This window comes from Helianthus annuus, chromosome 9, assembly GCF_002127325.2.
Source record: "Helianthus annuus cultivar XRQ/B chromosome 9, HanXRQr2.0-SUNRISE, whole genome shotgun sequence".
Taxonomy (NCBI): Eukaryota; Viridiplantae; Streptophyta; class Magnoliopsida; order Asterales; family Asteraceae; genus Helianthus; species Helianthus annuus.
Window position 1 is genome coordinate 98302195 of NC_035441.2, and position 25121 is coordinate 98327315.

Below are 25121 nucleotides of genomic sequence, written 5' to 3' on the forward strand. Positions count from 1 at the left end.
AGGGAGAATTGAGCTGATCGAGGGGTGTTTGGTCAAAGGGGGCGCTAGTGGGGCTTTATCCCACACCATCATTGTTAAAGGGGGCGTCATTTTCTACTCAAAATCTACGTGACGCTTACGTGACGTGATAAAGACCCTAGAGGCTTTAAACCACACCCACCAGCCTTACTATTATTTTGCCTAAAAGATTAATATTACAAATTGTGTATCTTGTCGGTATTCAACCGAGAAAAGTGATAATTGAAAATCAGGTAACCCCTCACTCCTGTATTATATATAACCCTCCATTTTAGTAACCGTTAAACTCCACCACCTCCATTACATTCTTCACACACTTCAATTGCTTGTGCATCAATGGCTGCTCTTACCACAACCGTAGATGCCCCAGCCGGTCCGCTTTCCGCTTGCCCAGATGATAACCGGAGGCTGTCGAAAAAAGGAAGCATCTCCAGAAGCCATTCATCTTCCTCAACACCGTCGAAATCCACCCACCGTCGGAACACCTTCACTAGAAAATGCGCTCGCCTCGTCAAAGAACAGCGCGCTAGATTCTACATTATGCGACGGTGCGTTAGCATGCTCGTGTGTTGGCACGATTACGGTGATTCTTAAATCGCAGTCAGTGGCGGACCCAAGAATTATTTTACAAGGTGCGAACGAGAGGTTTAATAAAACTTTTAAGGGGTGCGATCGGGATTTTAACCTATAAAATACACTAAAAAACCTTTTTCAAGGGGTGCGCCCACCCAAGCTATCACCTAGGTCCGCCCCTGATTGTTGTCCGTAACTCTCTTTCCCTCTCCGAGACTCGCTCTCCAACATATTTTGGACTGCTGTGGCGCGGTCCGAGAAGGAAGAGAACTGCTTCAACAATCGTACTTAGTAAGATCTCACTTGAATAGCAGGGTATGGGAGAGAACTGCTATAATATGAACATAATTACGTATTGTAGATTTTTGGAGTGCAGTTTAGTTTTGATTTTTGGCACAATATAGGATCATTTAATGAAAATGAGCAAATTTTGATAATGACTAGACTGAATTTGTATGATTGGATTTGATGATTGTTATCTTTTCTTTCTGAAACTGATGATTGACATGAGATGGTTATTAACTCTAATGTTCTCCTCGAGATCTATCTTTTCCTATTTTTTTAGAGAGAGGAAGAGAGAGACTGTGTATGTATGTGTGAGAGAGAATATATTAAACTATTGCTGTAGCCCACTGTGGATCCAGTGTGTTTGGCTGACACGAGTTTTGTATTTAATTATATATCAGTCAAAATTTCAGTCTCTCCTTCACTTTGGATTAAGATTTGGAATATGTGACTGGAATGAAAGTCATTAGAGTTCTAGACTTAAAATTTGGGATTAGACCACCCAAAATTAGGGTTTCATATCACACTTCTAACTGGACATTCTATTCTATTCTCTTGAACACAAGACAAGTAATCTTTAAACCAGCTGTTTAGGTAAACGTTAAGCACTACTTCCTTTATTTTTAAGTTATTAAGTTATTTCGATTCGAGAAAATCTAGCAATCATACACATAACGGAACCAATGGAGTGGTGGTCCATTGGTAAAGGCAAAGCCTTTAAAAACACCTAGGTTGAGAAGGGAAATGTCTTGGGTTCAAGTCCTACAGACGATAGTGGATTAAAAAAATTAGACGTTAAAAAAAATACACAGAACGGAAACAAGGGCTTGATTCATGATTTTCTTAAATCACACTCGTCTTTTTGTTTTGTTTTTTTTACTTACAAGGATTTCACTCTACCACCCATTTTATTTCGTTAGGCACATGTCACCATCTGTTTTGATGGTTCCTTGATTTCATGTGTTGTTTATACGTTTATTAGATTATGGGGTATGGTTTTCACTTTCTCCTCTTCTCTCAGGTTCACTTCAGCGTCACGTCATCTTCCCCTTCCATCTCACCATCTACCCCAACTATAGGGTGTGGTTCCCCTTCCTCCTTCCATTTTTATATATTTTTTTAATTTAATTTATAAATAACTTCTTATTAGGTTTTTTTATTAAAATAAAAATAACTAAACATAATTTTAAATTAAATTAAACTTTAAAACATTAACATATATAACTAAAAACAAATTCAAGGGGTCTTTATAAAAATAAAACCAAATTTAAGGGGTTGGAAAGTTAAAAAAACAAACTTAGGGGTAAAACTTGCAACACACAAAAAAATATCCTTCTTCCTCTTTAGGCTGGAGGGTATGGGGCGCCACCCTTGCCATCTCAGCCTCCATGGCGCCTGGATAGTGGCGCCATCCCACACCATGGGTTTTACGGTGGGGCGCTATAGGGTGCTTGCCAACATGTTAACGTTTTGAAATTGGGACGATCGAGGTAGTTGGTCAACATATCCGTTGCCAATGTTCATTTAAAAAAAAAAAATTTATTCAAATATAAATACAACCTATTACAACTAAAACACACACCAATCATAACTAAAAAATGCCATCCGATTCTTCGAGCTCTTCATCCGACGGTGTTCTTAACGATATGGTTATCGCAATTACACAGGAGGCGATTAATTATTTGCGAGAAGAAGCCAAATCCTCTACATCACGTACCAGACAACCGGCTCTTGAACGAGATCGGTTAGGTGCTCATGAACGTCTAGTGCAAGATTATTTTTGTGAAAATCCGTTGTACGATGATATTCAGTTTAAGCGTAGGTTTCGTATGAGTTGTCGTCTTTTCATTAAAATTTCTAAAGATCTTGCGGGCGAATTCCCTTTTTTCACGCAAAGAGAAAGTGCTAGTCACAAAATTGGTTTCTCTGGAATACAAAAGTGTACAACAGCAATTAGGCAACTAGCGTACGGCACAGCGAGTGATGCGTGGGATGAATATTTAAGGATGTCGTTAAGAATGTGTCGTGATTCTCTGATTCTCTTGAAAATTTCTGTGAAGGTAATTTTTATTCTTTATTCTTATTGTTATTGTTATTATTTTTTAAATTTGCAATGTTATTATTTTTTAAATTTCCATTGTTATTATTTTTAATTTACATTGTTATTATTTTTTAAATTTCCAATGTTATTATTTTTAATTTACATTGTTATTATTTTATTAGGTGTTATCTCTCTGTACGGGAGACGATATTTGAGTGGACGACGTTGGTAAAAACTCTTTCGTGCCCAGGTGACGAAAAAAGATTGTATTTCAAGAAAAAACAAGAGTCAGCAAAAAAAGATATCGAGCGGGATTTCGGTGTGTTAAAAAAAATGGTCTATCATCGCCCAGCCGTCGAGGATACTTGAAAAAAGTAAAATGAGAAACATCATGTATACGTGCATCATTTTGCATAACATGATATTGGAGGACTCGGGTAGAGCGTTTTGTGGAGAAAGTTATAATGAAAGTAACCAACCGACGAACCCAATACTAACATACGCTGAAAAAGAAGCTATCTGATCGAATGTACGTGACAGGAACACACACCATAACCTTCGAGCTGATCTGACCGAGCACCTATGGTTTTATCGTGAACAAGGAGGAGACGATGAAGACGACGAGTGACTTTGTATTTTTTTTATTTTAATTATGACATTGTATGTTTTTTTATTTAAATTATGGCATTTTATTTATATTGTTTCAATTATGGCATTTTATTTTTATTATTTAAATTATGAGTTATAAATTAATAGGGAAATTGGCCTGTAATAATCTCACCTATACCTTATTGGCCATTAATAATCCCACCTCATAATATTCCCCCCACCAATCCCGCTTTTCACCTATTTTTCCTACAATGGTCCCTCGTTAAAAAAACTTAACAGAGTTAATCTTTCTTCCAAATTATAAACAGATTTTTTAGGGCTTTTGATCAGAACGATGATACGGGTCCATTGATGTAAAACTTACTTCGAAATGGTGCTCCAAGTGACTTGATTTTAGTTAATTGGAAATTTAAACACCTGAATTGAAGCGTCGTTTTCATTGTTTGGAGCACCGTTTCGAGGCAAGTTTAAAATCAATGGACTCGTATCGCCGTGCTAATCAAAAGCCTTAAGACATCTGTTTGTAATTTGGAAAAAAAGCTTAACTCCGTTAAGTTTTTTTAACGGGGGACCATTGTAGGAAAAATAGGTGAAAGGTGGGACTGGTGGGGGGAATATTCTGATGTGGGATTATTAATGGCCAATAAGGTTTAGGTGGGATTATTACAGGCCAATTTCCCTAAATTAATATATTAAAATTAAATAATTTTTAAATCTAAATAAAATTAATAATTAGGTAATGATGACGGGGCTTTATCACACACCCAGCAAGTTAAAGGAGGGCGTTATAAAGCCCCCTAGCTGACGTGGATCCTAGGTGACGCTGACATGTCCTGATAAGGGCTTTATCCCATACCCTATAGCCTTATAAATGAAGGTCAAGCTCATTGGTTGTTGTAAAGATGGTTCAATTTAACTCAATGTATATGATTTGTAGATACTCCTTGTATCAACTAGAGTGTACATAGTAACAGAAAGACCATATGGCTCTCTTGGAGAATATTAAGTGGTTATACTTCAAAGTTTATTTATACAAAGTACATATTTTTCTTGGACGTACCATATAATTACATTGAGTAATCAATGTGATTTCTTCAATTTTATAATTATATTTGTGTTTATGAGACAGTTTGAAGCTAAAAAGGAGAATTCATTATTCTAATACCTTACTCATTCACAAGCCATATGACTGTTTTGAATTAATTTGGAAACCTTAAACTATACTAGGACTGGACTCATAAGCATAGTGATTTAACATAGCAAATGTTAGTTGTTAAACCGTTAATCTATACATTATACAAATATATAATTATGTAACTAACAATTTTTCGACATTAATAGATGTATTCATCAATTCTTTGATTTGTTAGAACAACAACAATATAATTGTGAAGAAAAAAAACAAGTAGAAGCATTAAATTTAAAAATTATAAGGGGAGAGGGGTGGTCACTAGTGATAAAATTTCATCACTCACAATATCCAATCATGTTCCGTCATGTCAGCAACCATTTTTCCATCACTCACAACCTTTTTTAATGTGGGTGATCATCACTCCACCACCACACCCAACAATTTCCCCCCAACCAACAACTACCCTCACAAAACAAAAGAATAACGCGTGAAGAAAATAACGAAAATCGATTCCCGTGGTGCTATAACGCGTTATAGCAAGAGGTGGGGGTGGGACTTTGCATTGTTCCATGCGTTGAATATTGTATCACGCGTTATATATTGGACCGCCCCCTGTGGCCTAAGGATAATGAGACAATTAGGTTGAATATCGTTAATACAAAGTTTTTTAAATACGGCATGTTTAACAAAAGATTTATGACATTAGATGTACTTTTTATTGCTACAAAAATAACAGTGTGTTATGAAAATCATTAGCCGCTAGTTGGCGGTGAAGTACCGTCTAAGAATTAATCGGATTTGAATTTTTATGTGTAGTTTTTTAAATTTATACATAAATAATGTTAATTTATACTTTTTATATATAAATTTACAATTTTAGGGAACAAATATAAACTATTAAAGATGGAAGGGGTTAAATGTTAAAATACCCAAACTTAAATAAACATAATCACCCCGTCGTTCACATTTCACAATACGCGTTTTCCTCTCCTCCTCTCTTCTTTTATAAGACGCATCACGCATGGAATTTCATTTGATTTTGGTTTGAAATCATGAGTAGCATTCGATTTTGAGGTAAGAACTTGGTTTACTTGACCATTTTGGTTATTTTGGTTGAAACAAATAGAGTCGACTTATATCTAAGATAAAAAAAAACTGTGTTATCTTTCTAAAGGAAGAATATTATTTAAAAAAACACATCTAGCAAAGCGCTAGAGCAAATAAATTTAAAAATTACATGTACAATTTTATACTTTTAAAGCACTTGATTCGAGAAATTTTATAATTCCGGTTCCTACCATTGTGCCATATGAATGAAAAATGAACACTGTTATCAAATAGCGTTTGCTGTAACGATTCTTCATGACAACCAAGTCTTCTTTTTTGGATCTTCATAACATCCACCAAGTGACAAACATAAACAACCTAATCAGGCTTCTTTTTGTGGTTTTGAACATTTAATGCTTTTAGCTATTCCAGCATTTTGGACGGGCTATATGATGTCAGCAGTAGAAGGCCAGGCCACAACACAATAAGACTCCAAATCCCAGTTGCAACCTAACATGCCCCAAAACATGCTCATTAGTCTCTACAAAGTCATTACAAAACAGACATAACACATTCGGGACATCGATACCTTTTTCCTCCAAATTCACTCTGGTTGGAAACCTGTCGATCAACACCCACCACCCACAAATATTTACTTTCCTAGAAATACATTTAAACCAAATAGTCTTCTGAATCCCCTTCAGAAGAAGATAATCATTAATAACCTTCACAATACCTTTAAACAAGAATTCCGTCATATCTCCAAACTTCTAAACATACCTATGAGACAAAAAAGATATTTTAAGTTAAATACAACTTGTTTTTAATAAAAATTATATACAAATAGAAACAAAAAAAAAATATATAAACTTTAAAATGTATGAATAAAATTTTACAATAACATTTAAACCAAATAGTCTTCTGAATCCCCTTCAGAAGAAGATAATCATTAATAACCTTCACAATACCTTTAACCAAGAATTCCATCATATCTCCAAACTTCCAAACGTACATATGAGACAAAAAAGATATTTTAAGTTGAATTTACAACTTGTTTTTAAAATGTTAAGCATTTACAATAACAATCCTTTATATATACGAGGACGTTCAATACAAAACCAATTTTAACAAACTATATAAGTAAAATTCATTTGTTTAACCACCCATATATATATATATATATATATATATATATATAGGGAGCCGCTAGAATGAGAACCACCTCGAGTTGTAAGAACCGCGAGAACTACACCCCACGGAGCGCCGTTCGCCATGATTTTTTTTTTACAAGTAGATGTGTATATTATAAACACAGCCGTAAAAAATCACGGCGAACGGCGCTCCGTGGGGTGTAGTTTTTTACACCACAAGTTTGGTGAAAAAAAAAGAAAAAAGAAAAAAAATTAAAAAAACCAAACTTGTGGTGTAAAAAACTACACCCCACGGAGCGCCGTTCGCCATGATTTTTTACGGCTGTGTTTATAATACACACATCTACTTGTAAAAAAAAAATCATGGCGAACGGCGCTCCGTGGGTGTAGTTCTCGCGGTTCTTACAACTCGGGGTGGTTCTCATTCTAGCAGCCCCCTATATATATATATATATATATATATATATATATATATATATATGTATAGGTAGAGGATCCTATAAAAAGTGTTCAAAGTGTGAGAAGTGTGAGAAGTGTATTATAACACTATATATAATACTATATAACACCATATAAACACCGTATAATAATATGTACCACCATATAATACCATATAACACTTTGTAACACTATATATCATTATATAACAAATATAACACTATAGGTTGTCTGATAGCATGTCTATGATAGATGTATAGTGTTATATTTGTTATATAATGATATATAGTGTTACATAGTGTTATATGGTATTATATGGTGTTACATATTGTTATACAGTGTTTACATGGTGTTATATAGTATTATATATAGTGTTATAATACACTTCTCACACATCTTACACTTTAGGCCCTTTTTACACTATCCTTACCCTGTATGTATATATATATATATTATTGGCATTTAACTTGGATTATATAACGCCTTATGATTTAGAATATACAATAGATGCCCAAAATAAATAGCTAATTAAACCACGGACCAAAGTTAATCAATTGAAAACTAGATTGATTAAAATGCAGAATTTTATAAAATTACACACACATATGTGTATATCGATCCAGAGAGAGAGAAGGGTGAAGAACCCTCTTACACACAAACAAACATAAAAATTTGCAAATCGAAAGGGAAATCAAGGTGATTCCCTTGCATGTTGGAGGATTTTAATTATCTAATGCCAAGTAAACCTAAGGTAAGTTGTAATTTCACTTTTGATGGGATTTTCTAGTTTAAAGGATCCATGAATTAAGGGATTTAGTGATTTAATTTACTATAAGAAGATGTTAATGCTTGTTTGGATATTGTGATCATCATACTTATTGAATATGTGAAGTTGGATGATCATCTATGTATGTGAGAAGCGGGTTTTAACCTAAGTCTGACAAAACCCCAACTTCATGTGGCCTTGATAAACTGAAAATTACATATCTTAATTTCAATGAAAGTGTGAACTCGTTGAATTGAAATAATATGGTGAAGGATGGTCAAATCTAGCTAAATAGAATGACTTAAATGTTGGACCGTTCTTTGACCCGAAAAGTCAGTCAGAGTAGCTCATCTTCATGTATGAAGGCGGAATCAACATATATGAAGTTACAACAGCTTATCCTTTCAATCCTGATCTTTTTATTGCTTTCTGATGAAATTTTGACAGAGTTTCGGCTCCCAAGCACACACACATCTATGTTCAACTATGAACCGCTCACCCCTATATATAGTATTCCTGGTCCGCTCATAAGACATACCGAATAAGCGATCCAGATCCCTTACCCTATAAGCGATCCACACACTGACAAATAAGCGGTCCAAGATGTCATATGAGCGGTCCACATCATTACAATGACACATAAGCGATCCTAAACCTATTTCACACAACATTTACATTTTGACCCCCTATTGACCAATATTGACTTCAGACTTTTTGTAGACGCAGTCAACAGACATTCCGTGCATCAACAGATCGTTTAAGTATTTTAAGAACTTAGATCAATTCATGTGTCCCACTCTTGAATATACTCCCGTATCCAGAATCCCAATATTCAGTCTTACAGGCAAGAATACTACAATGATGTCTGTACATAAATTAGGGGTTAAATGCGAAAACTGAGGGATCTCAGGTCAGAACTTCCGTTCAGCAGAGAGATATCAGCTTCGACTTAGCAGTGTGTCCCCTTTAGAGGATCTTTTCAGCTACAACAACTGATTATCAATTTTATTGTCTAATCAGCTGAGGGCTTCATGCTATATTTCAAGCATTTTGGATAAAGTATTAGCCAAGGACTAGGTCAGAACTACCGTTCAGCAGAAGTCCCGGAATAATACCCCAGACATCATAGAGTATAACCACCTAGTATATCGGAATACGAGACCTTTCAAACGAGATTTCAGGGGTTACCTATATATCCAAGTAGTGTTCCCCACGAATTTCACTAGTTTGAAATTTTAGATTTATATCCCGAATAAATCTACTAAATGTACGAAAACCTATCGACACATCGTTAGTGAGACTGTTTAACTCATTTTGTCTTTCCAAATCTTTAGCATACTGTAATTGTCTAGCTGATGTACTATCATTTTCCCTATATACACAAGCTCTTTTTCAATTTTATCATGTTTTTGTGTTTTTGCAATTTTTTACTGTTTTTGTATTTCTCTGAAAATAAACTATGTACAACTAACTATCTCCCCCTAAATACCAAAACACGTAAAAAATCGACAAACCATCGCAGATTGTTTCTCATCTTCATCCGCAACAGTACTCTCATCAACGCTCACAACCCCATCCGACACCGAAAGCAATTTCATACCATTAAGTTTTAACAAATATTGAAACCGATTTTTATCAAAAGCTTTGGTATGTAAATCAGCTTTTTGTTCGTCAGTGTGGATTTTCTCAATTCGTATAAACTTTTTCTCGAAGCAATCGCGAATAAAGTGATGACGAATCTCGATATGTTTAGTTTTAGCATGATGTACTGGATTTTTAGTTATATTAATTGCGGCCTCATTATCAACAAACAGAGGTGTGTTAAGAAACTGCAAACCATAGTCGCGCATCTGTTGCTGAATCCACAGGAGCTGAGAGCAGCAACTGCTAGTAGAAACATACTCCGCTTCACATGTAGATAGCGCCACAGATGTTTGTTTCTTACACTGCCAAGTAACCAATCTCGGACCAAAGAACTGGCATCCTGCAGTTGTTGATTTCGCGTTGACTTTACAGCATCCGAAATCTGAATCGGAATACCCTTCGAGCGTAAAATCGCCTTTTCGAGGATACCACAACCCCAATGTGGGTGTGCCTTTCAAGTATCGTAAAATCCTCTTGACAATAATCATGTGCGATGCTCTCGGGTTAGATTGATATCTTGCTGCGAGGCACGTTGGGTACATGATGTCAGGACGTGAAGCAGTTAGGTACATCAAAGAACCTATCATGGATCGATAAAGCGTCTCATCAACCCTGTCTCCGGTGAGATCTGGGTGAATCCCATGATTAGTCGCAAGTGGGGTAGTAGCTGGAGTAGAACTTAACATTCCAAATTTCTCCAGAATATCATGCACGTACTTCGTTTGATGAATGAAAATTCCTTCAGGAAGTTGTTCAACTTGTAATCCCAGAAAGAATTTCATCTCCCCCATTGATGACATTTCGAATTTCTGCTTCATCACCTGTTCGAAATCTTTGCATAATTTCTCATTTGTTGACCCAAAAATTATATCATCCACATAAATTTGCACTATCAGAAGATGACCATCAACGACTTTAGTGAAGAGAGTGGCATCCACTTTTCCACGTATGAACTGGTTAGCGAGTAGGTGTTGAGACAAAGTCTCGTACCAGGCTCTCGGCGCCTGATGTAGACCATACAACGCTTTGTCCAGCAAATAAACTTTGTTCTTGTGGATTGGGTCAGTAAAGCCCGGCGGCTGACCAACATAAACCTCCTCTTTGACCTTCCCATAAAGAAACGCTGATTTAACATCTAACTGAAATACTTTGAAATTCTTCCAAGACGCAAATGCTAGGAAAATTCTGATAGCCTCTAGTCGTGCGACAGGAGCATAGACTTCGGTAAAATCAATCCCCTCCTGTTGACTAAAGCCCTGAACAACGAGTCGAGCTTTGTTCCTTACAACCACTCCTCTATCGTCCCTCTTACATTTGAAAACCCATTTTGTATTGATTTTCCTTTGATCATCCGGCAAATCAACTAACTTCCACACCCCCAACTTTTCAAACTGACTTAACTCTTCTTGCATCGCTATGACCCAAGAGTCTTCAGTAAGCGCCTCTTTGTAAGTTCTCGGTTCGACCTGCGAAATAAAACAACTTAATGAAAATTCAGTTTGTAAAGGTGCTACTGTAGAATAAAAACATGTTAAGCCCTGGTCAATTTGACGTCTCGTCCGAACGCCCGATTGCAGTTCTCCTATTATCAACTCCTCTGGATGATAAGAAAGAGTTCGCGGCATCACTTCGCTTGGAACTTCTACATTTCCTTCCAGATTAGTAACATTCTGCTCTGCATCTTGTTCACCAACTTGGTTTGTTTGACTTGACAACTGGATCTGCTCCCCCTCAAGATCTGAATCACCATGGTCAAAAACTGGCATATTTTCAGCTTCTTGATCATCATTCACCTCCGACTGATTACCAGGAGCAACTTCATCATTATTTTCACCAGCATTGCTAGGACCTGCTTCATCATCATTTGAAGTCTCCCGAGGTCTTCTAGAATACTCCGCTGGGAACCTGAGCGTCGATTCATACTCTCGTAAAATATCCAGCTCATCAAAGAAATCTTCCTCTTCCTCTGATTCTTCTCTCATGTCAAACGACTCCCAAAGTTTGTCATAATGATAACGCCATGAATCACCAGGATTCTGTGGCGGCATAGTGTACCCCTGACATTCAACATTCGCTGCTTCAATAATACGCTTTTCACTTGGAACAAAGACACGCCGTGTAGGACCTGAATATCCAACAAATATTCCTTCAAAGCTCTTTGAACCAAACTTGCCATTAGGCTCTATCACCGTACAGGGTGACCCAAACGGTTCTAGATACTTCAAATTCGGCTTGCGTTTATTGATTAGCTCAAAACACGTCTTGTTGAACTTCTTCACAGTAAGAACTCTATTGAGAGTATAACATGCAGCAGAAACAGCTTCAGCCCAGAAATTTATTGGTAACTTAGAATCTGCAAGCATCGTTCTGGCTGTCTCTATTAGCGTCCGGTTCTTGCGTTCTGCAACTCCATTTTGCTGAGGAGTGTATGGAGCACTAAACTCATGCAGTATACCTCTTTCATCACAATATTCCTCCATCTTACTGTTTTTGAACTCAGTACCATTGTCACTCCGAATTCTACAAATTGGTCTCTGGTACAAATTCTCAATTTTCTTAAACAATACCATCAAACTATCAAAGGTTTCGTCTTTCGATTTCAAAAACGTAACCCACAAAAATCTGGAGTAGTCATCAGTCACGACCAGACAATAGGAATCTCCTGTTATACTTTTGACGTTCACTGGACCAAATAAATTCATATGAAGTCGTTCCAATGGTCTTGAGACTGAATTAACTTGCTTTGTAGGGTGTGACTTTTTCTTCTGTTTGCCTTTGACACAACTTATGCACTCCCCTTCCAGATGAAAACCTTTAATATTCACTCCTGTCACTAGATCGTTATGCACCAAATGATTCATTTTCCTTAAGTGAATATGCCCCATCTTTCGGTGCCATAACCTTGACTCTTTCTCCGTTGCTCTGGACACAAAACAATGAGCCTGACCTGTGGTTGTAGTAGCAACGCTCATGTCCAACACGTACAGATCGTTGACTCTTGGTGCCCTCATGATGATCCACTCTTCAGGTATCACAAATCCCGGTTTCAAGATCAAACATTCTTTGTCGGTGAAATGAGTAGTATACATCCTGTCACAGATCTGGGAGATACTTAGCAGGTTGTTCTCCAGCTCAGCGATGTAGTTAACTCTTTCAAACGTTATAATGCCATTTGACAATGTTCCTTCACCTATGATCCTTCCTCCTTGATTACCCGTAAAACCCACATAACCACCATTAATGTTATTCACATCATACAGCAATGCGGTCTTCCCTGTCATATGCCTTGACGCTCCACTATCCATTATCCACCTGGATACAAGTTTTGGAAGATCCTGCACATAACAAATCATCATTTACAACAACTTCAAGAAAGATGCCGATTCATGCTTCGCAAACTAGGAAGCTCCGGCAGTTCAAACTGTTTAGTCAAACATTGAGTCCACCCAGGCCTCATCAGCCTTAGGTGCAACCTTGACTCTCGCAATTTGAATTTTGAAATTTTCAGCCTTAAGAGGCGGAAAATTTGCATCATAATCAACAATAATTGGCTCTTCAGCCTTTTTCACTTCAGAATTTGAAACTTTCTTCTCAACCTTTGATTTAATTTTTGGTTTCCACACCTGTTGAGTTTCTGCAACCCTTTTATAAAATTTATCATTTTGAGTTACCAATTTCTTTACAGGTTCAGTTTTCACTTTCAAGTTGTCAATTTTAACATTTTTCTTCTCAACAACTTTTCTCTCAACATACATCGGTGCTTTACCCTTCTCATCATTTTTCTTTTGTTGAACCTTCACAGCTTCAGTCTTAGGCTTCACATATGTACACTTTCGTGCAATATGACCAACCTGTTCACATCTAAAACAAGTACGAGTATCAGCTACCCGACTCGTGCCTTCAGATTGAGCCTGCGAAGCTCTCTTCTCAAAAAATTCTTTGTTTGATTTTGAAAAAATTACTTTTTCTTCATCAGCAAGTGAACTTGAACTGTTCACAAACTTTTTCTTTTCGACAAACCTCTTGCTTGGAACATTTCTTTTCTGAAATGGTTTACCCCCCTGATAACCACCTGACCAGTTGTTTCTATTGTTATTGTAAAAACGTGGTGGATAGACAGTTTTCTTGTTGTAAACCCTCTCTTTCTTTCGACTCAGATCGTTCACTGCTGACAACTCGACTTCAACAAGTTTGAAAACATTTGTCAATTTGTTCATATTAACATTCTCAATCGGAAACTCTGAATCCGAAAACAACTTATCCGAACCCATCATCTTGTACATGACAAGGTTTGATTCTTCATCTAAGTTGTTCTTGGACTTTTGTTTCGGAATGTATTTGTCTAGAAAACACCCATCCTCCTCAGAAGTGTCACCATCCGGTTTAAGCACTTTGTCTACCACACTTTTCACCACATCACTTTGGACACCCTCGTCATAGGAAGACGTGAACGTGACATCAATGTTTTCAGGAAGTGTAACATCACTTTCTTCCTCAAGTTCAACCAACCCAGATTCCTTTTTAGTGTAATTGTGCAAAATTGGCGGTGGAACTTTGTGAAACCCTACACCAGTACCATCTGAAAACACATCCTCGCCAGCTTTGTTTTTTCCTATAGGTTTAGGAACAATATGCTGCAACACAAAGCTTGCAGAGTTATAACTGTTAAGTTTCAACTGAATTCGCTCATTCTCTATTTCTGCTTCTTGAACTTTAAGTTTCAATTTAGCGATCTCATCCAGTTGTTTATTAATTGATTCTTCTTTTATTCTCACCACAGCTCGCAAATGTTCATTTTCTTTAAACGTTTTACCATTTCGTTCATCACTTTCTTTAACTGTGGTTTTGAGCTTTTCAAATTTTTCAGAAATTTTACGATTTTCAAGAATTAACTTTTCATTTTCAGTTTTAACCTTTTCATGATCAATTTTATCTTTTTCCATTTGAGAAGTTAACTCTTTGATTCGTTCAGTTGAAGCTCTCACAGTTTTGTCACGACCGAGTATTTGATCCTCAACACTGCTGACCTTAGCTGTCAGGTTTTTAATTTTCTCATTGTTGAGGTACGTGACAGTACTACAGAAATTGCATTCTTTTGTGCAATTTTTGCAGTCAATGTTTCCATCAATCTTCTTACCTGACGCATTAGCTGACACATTTTGACTGACCTGATCCTTAGACTCAGAAACAGAATTAGGATCTACCCCAAGTGCTTTTGCAGCTAGCACTTTGTCAGCCATCTTTCCCAGATTTTCAGCTGTCAATTCCTGCGTAACATCGATCAAACCCGTATCAATCTTTTTCACTTCATTTATCTCTTCTTCTTTCTTTTCTTTCTCCTCTTTTTCTTTCTCTTTTTCTTCTTCAATCATCTTTGATGTTGGTGTTCCCCACCACTTGTGCTGCCAATATTCATCTTCTTCTTTATACTCCTTGATGATGGCCTCGATATCAAGCGTTTTGTCATCAATTGCAATGTTGGCATACTTATCAAGGTAGCACTCTCTGTCTGGATCCCATCTATTCGCTCTTTTTGCCTCTAGATATACACCAGAAAGTCTGATAATCTTGGTTTTAGCAACCATCTTCCGGTATTTATACTTCTGTTCCTCTGTTCGATTATCTTTCCATGGAATAGGCTCATTCTTCGCCATAAAAGCATAACCAACAGCATCATCTTCCGGTAAAACCTCTTTGCTCCAGTCGTAACCCTCATCATCATAAATTACAGCTAAAGCCCTCGATTTGTCTCTGTTCTCTTCCTGCTGCTTCAATCTGGGCGGCTCGGATTTATTCTGATGGTAGATTGCCTTCTTGTAATAATCATCTCGAAACGGATTCTCCGATTCATCTGTATATGCATTCCTGCATTCCCTCTTGAAATGACCCTTCTGCTTACATTTAAAGCACGTCACCTTCGATTTATCAAACCCCAACCTTGTAGACGGACCACCAATCGTTTTTCTCCCAGTAATCTCCATGAAGCGTTGTGCACGTCGAACTGCACTTGCCATTGCCCAACGGATGTCGATCAGCTCCATTTCTTCGGGGTCTATCTGATCGTAGTCTTCTTTCGTCAGATTTGTATTTCCGATCTTTCTGGCCACCAAACCTTCATAGGACTCCAACACAGACGCCAGAAAAACCATTTGTTGCTTGGCCGACTCTTCATCAAAATTCTGTGCGTTCTTCAGATCTATCGCGATGTTGCACGAAAACTTTGCATCAGAACGTTTGTCAGAAGATGAAGATCCACCGTGATAACCACTGTGGCTTCCACTGTTTGAACTGCTTTGACTTTCTCTGTTTGCTGAAGAAACATTCTCAGCAGAAAATGCAGTTTTCGGAGAAGTAGCTTTCGGCATCAAGCTTTTCGGATAATAAAGATCCAAGTTTTGCTGATAGGATGAGTGATTGACTTTATAAGTTTTCTTCAATTCAAGCTCATGACTTTCAAGTTTCTCAATCACCAAATCTAGAGTCAACTTTTCAGGAGAAATAGTGTTCTTCAACATTAATGCGTAATATCTCCAATCCACTTCATTTGGTAAGGAATCGAACAATTTGTCAACAAGTTCTTCCGGAGAATACGTAATATTATGTCGTGCAAGTTCCAGCTTTAGATGACCGAACCTTTCAATCATTTTACAAACCGATTCATTTTTAAGACAACTAAACATATCAAATTCTTTTCTAAGCAGTTTCGTTTTACTTTTTACAATCTCTTTACTTCCAAGACACTTTGTTTCGAGCTTTTTCCACAAATCTTTAGCATTTGTGTAATCTATCAGCGAAATGATATCTTCTCGCACCGATTGAAACAATAATGCCACACACTTTTGCTCTGCCACAAAGGATTCAATTTCGTCAGCTGATGATAAAGTTTCTCCATTTTTGTCTCCATGATCATATCCATTTTTCAAACTCTTCCAACTTGCATACGCGAAAGCCATCAACCAATCCTCAAATTTTCTCGACCAACGACTATATTCATCGATTGCCATAAGCTTTGGGGGTTTGTTGAATGTACCGAATGAACTCTCAGACTCCCAAGCTTCCTTCTTTTTCTCCTTTGATTGATTCTCGTTCGTATTGTTCAATGTCGTATCGTTGTTTCCCGAACTACCCGTGAATGCATACATATCGCTGAACGGATTCATGAAAATATCGTCCATCGTGAACGTACCTGCAAAATCAGACAACACTTAGAAAAATTTTGATTTTGAAAAATAACAGAACCACAAAAGCGATCCTGTATGTACAGCTTGACAGTAAAGCGAACTGATTTGGTTCAAATAAGCGAACCAGAAATGTCCAAATATGCGGACCAGACAATAACCAACTATGTCCTCTCGAGCGGTCCACTAAATGTCAGAAAAGCGATCCAAATGTGTCCGTTCGAGCGGTTTCAGACAAATTATGACTGTTCGAGCGAGTCAAGAATGTCCGAATGAGCGATTCAAAGTATGATCGTTCGAGCGGGCCAAGTAATGTCCGTTCGAGCGATCCAAACAGATTTTTCGAGCGATCCTAGCACTAAATTTTGAGCGATCCAAACAGATTATGTCCAGATAAGCGATCCTGAATGTTCGAGAACGCGATCCATAGTTTTTAGTCTGTTTTACCTATTTTTAGTCCGAATTTCACTCTGAAACTTTCTAGGGTTTGTTATTAGTGTGTTTTATACAATATACTCAAATTTCAGACAATTTTGACCGTTGGAACCACTAGAACTGAAAAAGTATGAGAGAAAGTGAGTAGAAAAGAGAGATTTCTGCAGATCTATGCTGTAGTAGTATGAACTCCTCGTCCTGAGCTCTGATACCACTTGTTGGACCGTTCTTTGACCCGAAAAGTCAGTCAGAGTAGCTCATCTTCATGTATGAAGGCGGAATCAACATATATGAAGTTACAACAGCTTATCCTTTCAATCCTGATCTTTTTATTGCTTTCTGATGAAATTTTGACAGAGTTTCGGCTCCCAAGCACACACACATCTATGTTCAACTATGAACCGCTCACCCCTATATATAGTATTCCTGGTCCGCTCATAAGACATACCGAATAAGCGATCCAGATCCCTTACCCTATAAGCGATCCACACACTGACAAATAAGCGATCCAAGATGTCATATGAGCGGTCCACATCATTACAATGACACATAAGCGATCCTAAACCTATTTCACACAACATTTACATTTTGACCCCCTATTGACCAATATTGACTTCAGACTTTTTGTAGACGCAGTCAACAGACATTCCGTGCATCAACATTAAATACAATACCCACTAGGTGTTTGATAAAATGCCTAAGTAAAAAACCTAACTTGTTATTTAGTTTTGAAAATTGGTGAAAATGACATGAAGAAATACTAATGAGCCTTTCATTGAAAAAGATATGAATGACATGTATGCTAATGACAACTTGGGTTAAATCCATAAGCAATTCAAATGAGGCTTCGGGAGGCCAAGCCGTGACAGATACCCATTTAAAGGGAAAGTTTTGAGGTACGTATCTATGATGCTGCGTTATTATTATTTCTATTATTAGTTAAGATAAGTCGAAACCAAGTGATTCTATCTTGTCTATTTGTTTATTTCATTATTTAGTTTCTTTCTTAATTTTTAATTACTAAACATCTTTTATCAAATTTGGCTAGATTAGACGTTGACGATATTCCGGTATTAAAAGCTTTTGTGTCCTTGTACGACCTCGGTATCTTACCATCATTATGCTACGCCAACGATGGGTGCACTTGCCCTAACGTGTTGTAGAGAGTGATAATGTTATATCGTGTTTTATAAATTTAAAGCTTGAAAAACGAGTAAAAGTGCTTAAAATTATATTAAAAATCGTACACCCTTCACTCACGTCACGTTAATTTATTGAACATATAAATAATTAAAAAGAAAAAAAGAAGGATATATATTATGTTTTATTAAATAACAAAAGATAATTGATAAATTTATATATCACGTATTTATCTTTTGTTACGTTTTAATAATTTGGATAATAATAATAATAATAATAATAATAATAATAATAATAATAATAATAATAATAATAATAATAATAATAATAATAAAGAAGAGAGTGCCATGCAACATTAATTGAGTTCCTTTATTTTAATTTAGATTATACTCCTAAAATTCTTGTTACGTGTGATTTTAGATATCGGATCCAGTAACCTGATCCAGTAACCTGATAAAATGAAAGATAAGGGTGATCCATCACTTTGTGATGAGCCCATGTAAGTGGCCTCGTCACCGATGGGCCATCACCTCACTGAAGTGAGGGGCCTGGGTTGTGGGTGATAAACCTCCCTTTTTTTTGTTAATTAATATAAACATATATAAAAGTAAAATTAAGTTAAATACTAAAATTAATAATATAACTTACATTACATTAAAAAAATCTAAACTTAGAAAAAACTTAACTTAAAAAATTATAAAAGATTGCTTAAAATTAAAAAAAATGTAAAAAATTTACTAAATATTTAAAAACTAGGAACTCCATTTTTATCATTGTCAAATGGGACGTTGCTCCACATGAATTTCATTTATATCATCGTCAAATTCTAGCTCGTCGTTGATATTTATTTGACAACGGCCGTCTGAACCTCCCACGCTGTAACTTCCAGACTCAGAAGTTTTAGACCGTTTAGCGGTTGCAACCTCGCTTGGAATTGGCGCCCACTTGCTAGATTTCCTCAAAACATTCCACGCCTGGACGTGTGGGAAAGGATGCTTATACTAATCTTCGTGTCTATGCATCGCCTAATTTCATCGTCTTTCCACCCACTTGGACTATGTATATACAAATTCTTAAAAAACCCAAAAAAGTTTTGGACCGTAGTATTCATCCTCCGAAACTTGTAGGAAATAGACTCGACCTCTCGATACAGACCTTGCTCCATCATCGAATGGAATTTTGCTACTACTTCCTTCAAAAAAACTATCTCTGGTTTGGTTCTGACCTACACCTACATTTTATAAATGTAATAAATATTAGAAATAAGAATATATGTGTATATATATGATAGGGTTCTAGATGGAACACTAGTGTATTTGTGAACTGAGTGAACAAATCGTGGCCATTGATTTACATCATCAAATCGTAAAATACACTAGTGTATTTTCATCATTAAATCATGGCCATTGATTTACACTTGTGTATTAATAATCAAGGGTTAGGATTAGTTCACTAGTGTTCACAATCAAGTGGTTTGTTCACAAATGAACTGTATATTGTTAATATTTACTAACTATTGGGCATTTTGATGTAGCCAACTAAGTTGCTTCTGTTTGGCGCCTTGCTCAACACGTTCACGTACCCGTTGCTTATTTTTTTTTTGTTTGGAAGTTTGGGGTTGCGTTTCGGGCATGAATTCTTCAACCTCATATTCTACAGGCTGAGACAGTCCTACCAGTGGTGGTGGTGATTGTCATGGTGGTTGAAATGACATGTTAAACGGGTTTCGCATTGCGTTTGCATTTGGTTCAATTGGGTGAAAGCATTGGGGGATTATTGGTAACTCGAAAAAGAAAATTGAGATGAGGACCAATTCGGATCGATTGTTGGTAGGCCTGTAAATGAACCGAACAAACACGAACATAGGCATGTTCGTGTTCGTTCATTTAACTTTAACGAACATGAACACGAACACATAATCGAACACATTTTTTTGTTCGTGTTCGTTCATTAAGAAATCGGACATGTTCGTGTTCGTTTATGTTCGTTCGTTTAAAGCTTAAACGAATAGTTCACGAACATTAACGAACACAAACGAACATAAACAAAAAAAAAATTAAGTGAACATATTTGAATAAACATAAAACATAAATTAACATGATTGAACAAACAAGTCTAATATATTACAGTTCATTCGAAAACACATCTAAATTAGGGTTCATAGATATACTAATTTGTTATATTTGTATAAGTAGTTAGAAAACCTAATATTTATATAAATATAACTATTTATGTAGTTACTAAAAATTAAACGAACATAAACAAACATAAATTAAGCAAACGTTCACGAACATAAATGAACGAACATAAACGAATGTTCATGAACATGAACATAAATGAACGAACACAAGGCGTGTTCATGTTCGTTCATTTAATTAAACGAACAATTTTATTTTTGTTCGTGTTTGTTCATTTATTAAATAAACGAACATAAACGAACTTCCTGCCGAACAAGTTCATGAACATTCGGTTCGTTTACAGGCCTGATTATTGGACTATAGCCGGGTGACGAGAACATGTTTTGATCCAGGCTTGGATTCGGGTTTGGATTTGGATTTTGGTTGTTTGGGTTGTGTAATACCCCGAACCTTAATGTGCTGGTTATAAACGTGTGAAATATGTAATTTATATTTCATATATTGTTAAACGAGTAAGATGATTGTGTGAAAGGTGAAATATCTTAACAAACCTTGGCTAATATAGGAGACCGTTAATATTAATAATTAAATATATTTTTTTTACCTTACTCCGTTTTTAATGAAAATTAGGTTAAAACGTAGATAAAAATATGCTCGTTCTAATGACATTTACGTCGTTTTATAAAACGTCATATTTTAAAAGTTATACAAGAAAAACGAGTGAAGCAGCTGAATTAAGATAACTAAGCTAGCTAGCTAGCACGTCAATTGTCCCACATCGCCCAGAAAGCCATTGAGGTGCTTGCTTGCTTCACATATATATAGGAGTTAAATTGTAGGATTTTAGATACACCAAAATTTTAACGGGAACGCTCTAGTGTTGAGAATCCCGAGTATACGATACCTCGTTGGGTGTTGTTAGTAGTCGTTTTTGGAGCACGAGTAGGAGCAGGAGTAGGGAAACTCTACATCAACGTGCCGTAGATAGTTTTGAGGTATACTCTCGTTTAAGTTTATGTTTAGTTATTTATTATTTATTTTTACTAGTTAATATTAGTTTTATTATTAGTAATAATATATTAGTAGTATTAGTGTTAGTATTATTCTTAGGTACTAGGGTTATTGTCAGGGGCGGGTATTGGGTAGCCTAGCCTTAGTTAGGCATGGACTGATCACCCATGCTTAAACAAGGTAGGGTTAACTAATATCCAACCATGATAATGACTAGTTAGGTGTACCATTACCTAACCTAGGATTATGTAATTGTGTCAGGACCTTGAGACATAACCCAGTCATACAAGCGGCAGTTAAGCAATTGCTAATCAGGTGAGTCATCATACTTGTCTTTTAAACTGTGATAGTATACTCGTCCATAACTGGTAATAATGAGAATGTTGCAGTATGCATGTGTCAGTAGGGGTATATGGGATCCTATTATGCTTAATGAGGTGTATCACTCTAGGAAGGGTAATAAGGTGTTGTACCCACAGGCACTTCGTGCTTATAAGGTCCAGCGACACACACTCATACCTATGTGACGGCCGTAGGGGGACACAACTGGAGGACTAGTATGTCTCTTGTACGGTGGTTTGTGATAAGTCAAATGTGACCTATAAGGTTCAATGCGGCCCAACCTGACTATAATGTGGTCACATGCCCATATTGTGTATGCATATAATGTAAACTGTGGTCTGTCTTTATAAAAATTGTATAGTATGAGCTCACCAGTATATATCTGACGTTGTTTTGAGTATACTTATCTCAGGTGAGTCATGAGGAAAGCTATAGGAAATACTTGACAGTTGTGGAGTTTTAGAAGATCAAGGAGTTCTTAGTTGCCAAAAGATTGTAAATAAATAAAGTGTTGTACTCAGACTATTATAAGTTTTAATGAAAGTTTAGTTTGTTTTCGCTGTAAGTGTATCAATTGTGCATAATCACCCGGGTTACGGGGTGGGTGTTACAGTTGGTATCAGAGCCCAAGGTTTTAGCGAATTAGGTATTGCAGGAATGCCTAAGATTTAACCAGTAGTTCTCTAAAGATTAAATAGCACACTCAGACTAGGCCAAATAACATGTTCTTAGAAAAAGTACTTGCATAGTCAGTTGAGTGACGCTAGAAGAAGTAAACTATGTTGTGCCTTTCTATGTGCTATATATATACACGTATATATATATATATATCTATGTGATGTATATAGTTGTTATATTATAATGATGTATCATACATACTAGTAACTCTTTATACTCATATTCCTATAAGAAGGAGACAATGTCTGAACATAGAGATGAACAAGGGTCTAGAAATAATCAGAATAACAGAAGGAGAGAGGAAGATTCTTATAGGACTCGAACTCCCTCTCATAGTGTCAGGTCCCGGTCTAGTACAAGCATGCGTCTAAATACTGAGGATATCCACAATATAGCTGTGGATGTGGCTAAGGTAATGAAGAATGCACAAACCGGTAATGTTAACCAATCTGGAGAACAACATGAAGAAAGCTCAGCAGCCTCCACGCCAGTACAAAGGGAAGGAATGGGCGAAAGGAAAAACACTATTGCAACCATGCCACTAGAAGGAAAAGGTGAATATTCCAAATCAAAGGAATGTACTTATAAGCACTTCATGTCCTGTAAACCTCAGTCCTTTGACGGAAGAAAGGGAGCACTAGAAGCTCAAGACTGGCTCAACAGAATGGAGTCAGTATTAGACATATGTGAGTGTGATGACCGCAACAAAGTACAGTTCGTCGTACATATGTTTGAAGCTGAAGCCCTTCACTGGTGGAACATTGTGGTCCAAACAGAGGGAAAAGAAAAGGTTAAGGAGATGAAGTGGGAGGAGTTTATTCATAAGTTTCTTGCTAAGTATTGTCCTCCTAGTGAGACTGAGCAACTGGAAGTGGAATTCTTTCAGTTAAAAATGGGAAATAAAACCTATCGAGAGTGTGTTTCTCGTTTCAATGACATATCTCGACTGGTTTCTTATTTAGCGTTGACTGAGGAATAACTGATCAATAGGTTTATTTGGGGTCTACCCTCTGAAATGACGGTGTTTATCAAATCCAAATCCCCCAAGACTTTTGCAGAAACTGTTGAGGCTGGCGCCGTCATGGCTGTCGAGATGATTCTGCGGCAGGCTGAATCTCCCGCACCAAAAAGGAAGTGGGAAGAAAGAAAGGGGGACACCCGGAATAACAACTTTAAAAGGCCTAAAACATTTCCTCAATGACAAAATTGCAAACGCTTTCATACGGGGGAATGTCGTTTTCCTTGTCCAAGTTGTAAAAAGACGGGTCATGCTCTTTAAGAATGCAAGGAAAAGAAGAAGTGTTTCAAATGTAGAGACCCTAACCACATGAGATCTGAATGTCCCGAACTCAAAAGAAATGATAGGACACAACCAAATCAGCCAAAAGGGCGGGCATTTGTACTCACCACGGAAGAAGCCAAGACCAATACAGACGTTATCACGGGTACGTATCTCGTAAATGATGTATATGCGCGTGTGTTATTTGATACTGGTGCAAATAGAAGTCTAGTGTCGACTACCTTTAGAACTTACTTGAACCAGGCTTCCCAAAACCTAGACCATGCCTTTACAGTAGAAATGGTTGATGGAAGTCAAAGAGAGATAGTTGACATTGTTAAGAATTGTAAAATAAGCTTAAAAAAACCATGTTATCCCTATAGACCTAATGCCTATGGAACTTGGAGAACTCGACATAGTCATTGGAATGGACTGGTTGACACCATATCATGCGGAAGTTATATGTGACAAAAGGATCGTCCGACTCCGATTACCCAACGGCAAACAACTAACTATATCGGGAGACCGCACTGACAAGACTAAGAACCTCATCACGATAGCCCAAGCACATAAATGCCTAAGGAAAGGGTATGTTGCCTTTTTAGCATATGTCGTAAACACTACAGAAAAGTAGAAGGTCGAGGAAGTTCCAGTAGTACGAGAATACCCCGAAGTGTTTCCCGACTAACTCCCGGGACTACCATCGGATAGACAGGTTGAGTTTCGCATTGACCTCGTCCCCGGTACATCACCGATTGCTAAGTCGCCGTACAGACTAGCCCTGACAGAAATGCAAGAACTCAAGAAGCAACTACAAGAGTTGCTTGACAAGGGGTTTATCCAACCTAGTTCGTCGCTATGGGGGCACCCATCTTGTTTGTCAAGAAGAAAGATAGGACGATGCGCATGTGCATCGATTATAGAGACTTGCATAAAGCCACTATAAAGAATAAATACCCTTTACCCAGGATCGACGACTTGTTTGATCAATTACAAGGGGCAAGCTATTTCTCTAAAATAGACTTGAGGTCTGGATACCAACAAGTGAAAGTTGCACTAGAAGACATATTTAAGACTGCCTTCAGGATTAGGTATGGTTATTATGAATTTTTGGTAATGCCATTTGGATTAACCAACGCACCTGCAGTGTTCATGGACCTCATAAACAGGGTTTGTAAACCTTACCTCGATAAGTTTGTGATCGTTTTTATTGACG

General features: G+C 36.9%; 1 protein-coding gene across 1 annotated transcript; it reads left to right on the top strand.

Moving 5' to 3' along the window:
- The first annotated feature begins 2474 nt into the window (after nt 1-2474).
- LOC110875909 lies at nt 2475-3132 on the top strand. The gene is made up of 2 exons (XM_022124103.1): nt 2475-2936; nt 3100-3132. Exons 1-2 carry the CDS (start codon nt 2475-2477, stop codon nt 3130-3132), a joined length of 495 nt encoding a protein of 164 aa, XP_021979795.1.
- Nucleotides 3133-25121: the final 21989 nt, after the last annotated feature.

What these genes read in the sequence shown, in the direction of transcription:
- LOC110875909 (XM_022124103.1), top strand. Translation starts at nt 2,475, where the DNA reads ATGCCATCCGATTCTTCGAGCTCTTCATCCGACGGTGTTCTTAACGAT. An exon ending in TCTTGAAAATTTCTGTGAAG is followed by an intron (nt 2,937 to 3,099) that starts GTAATTTTTATT and finishes TTATTTTATTAG; the next exon opens with GTGTTATCTCTCTGTACGGG.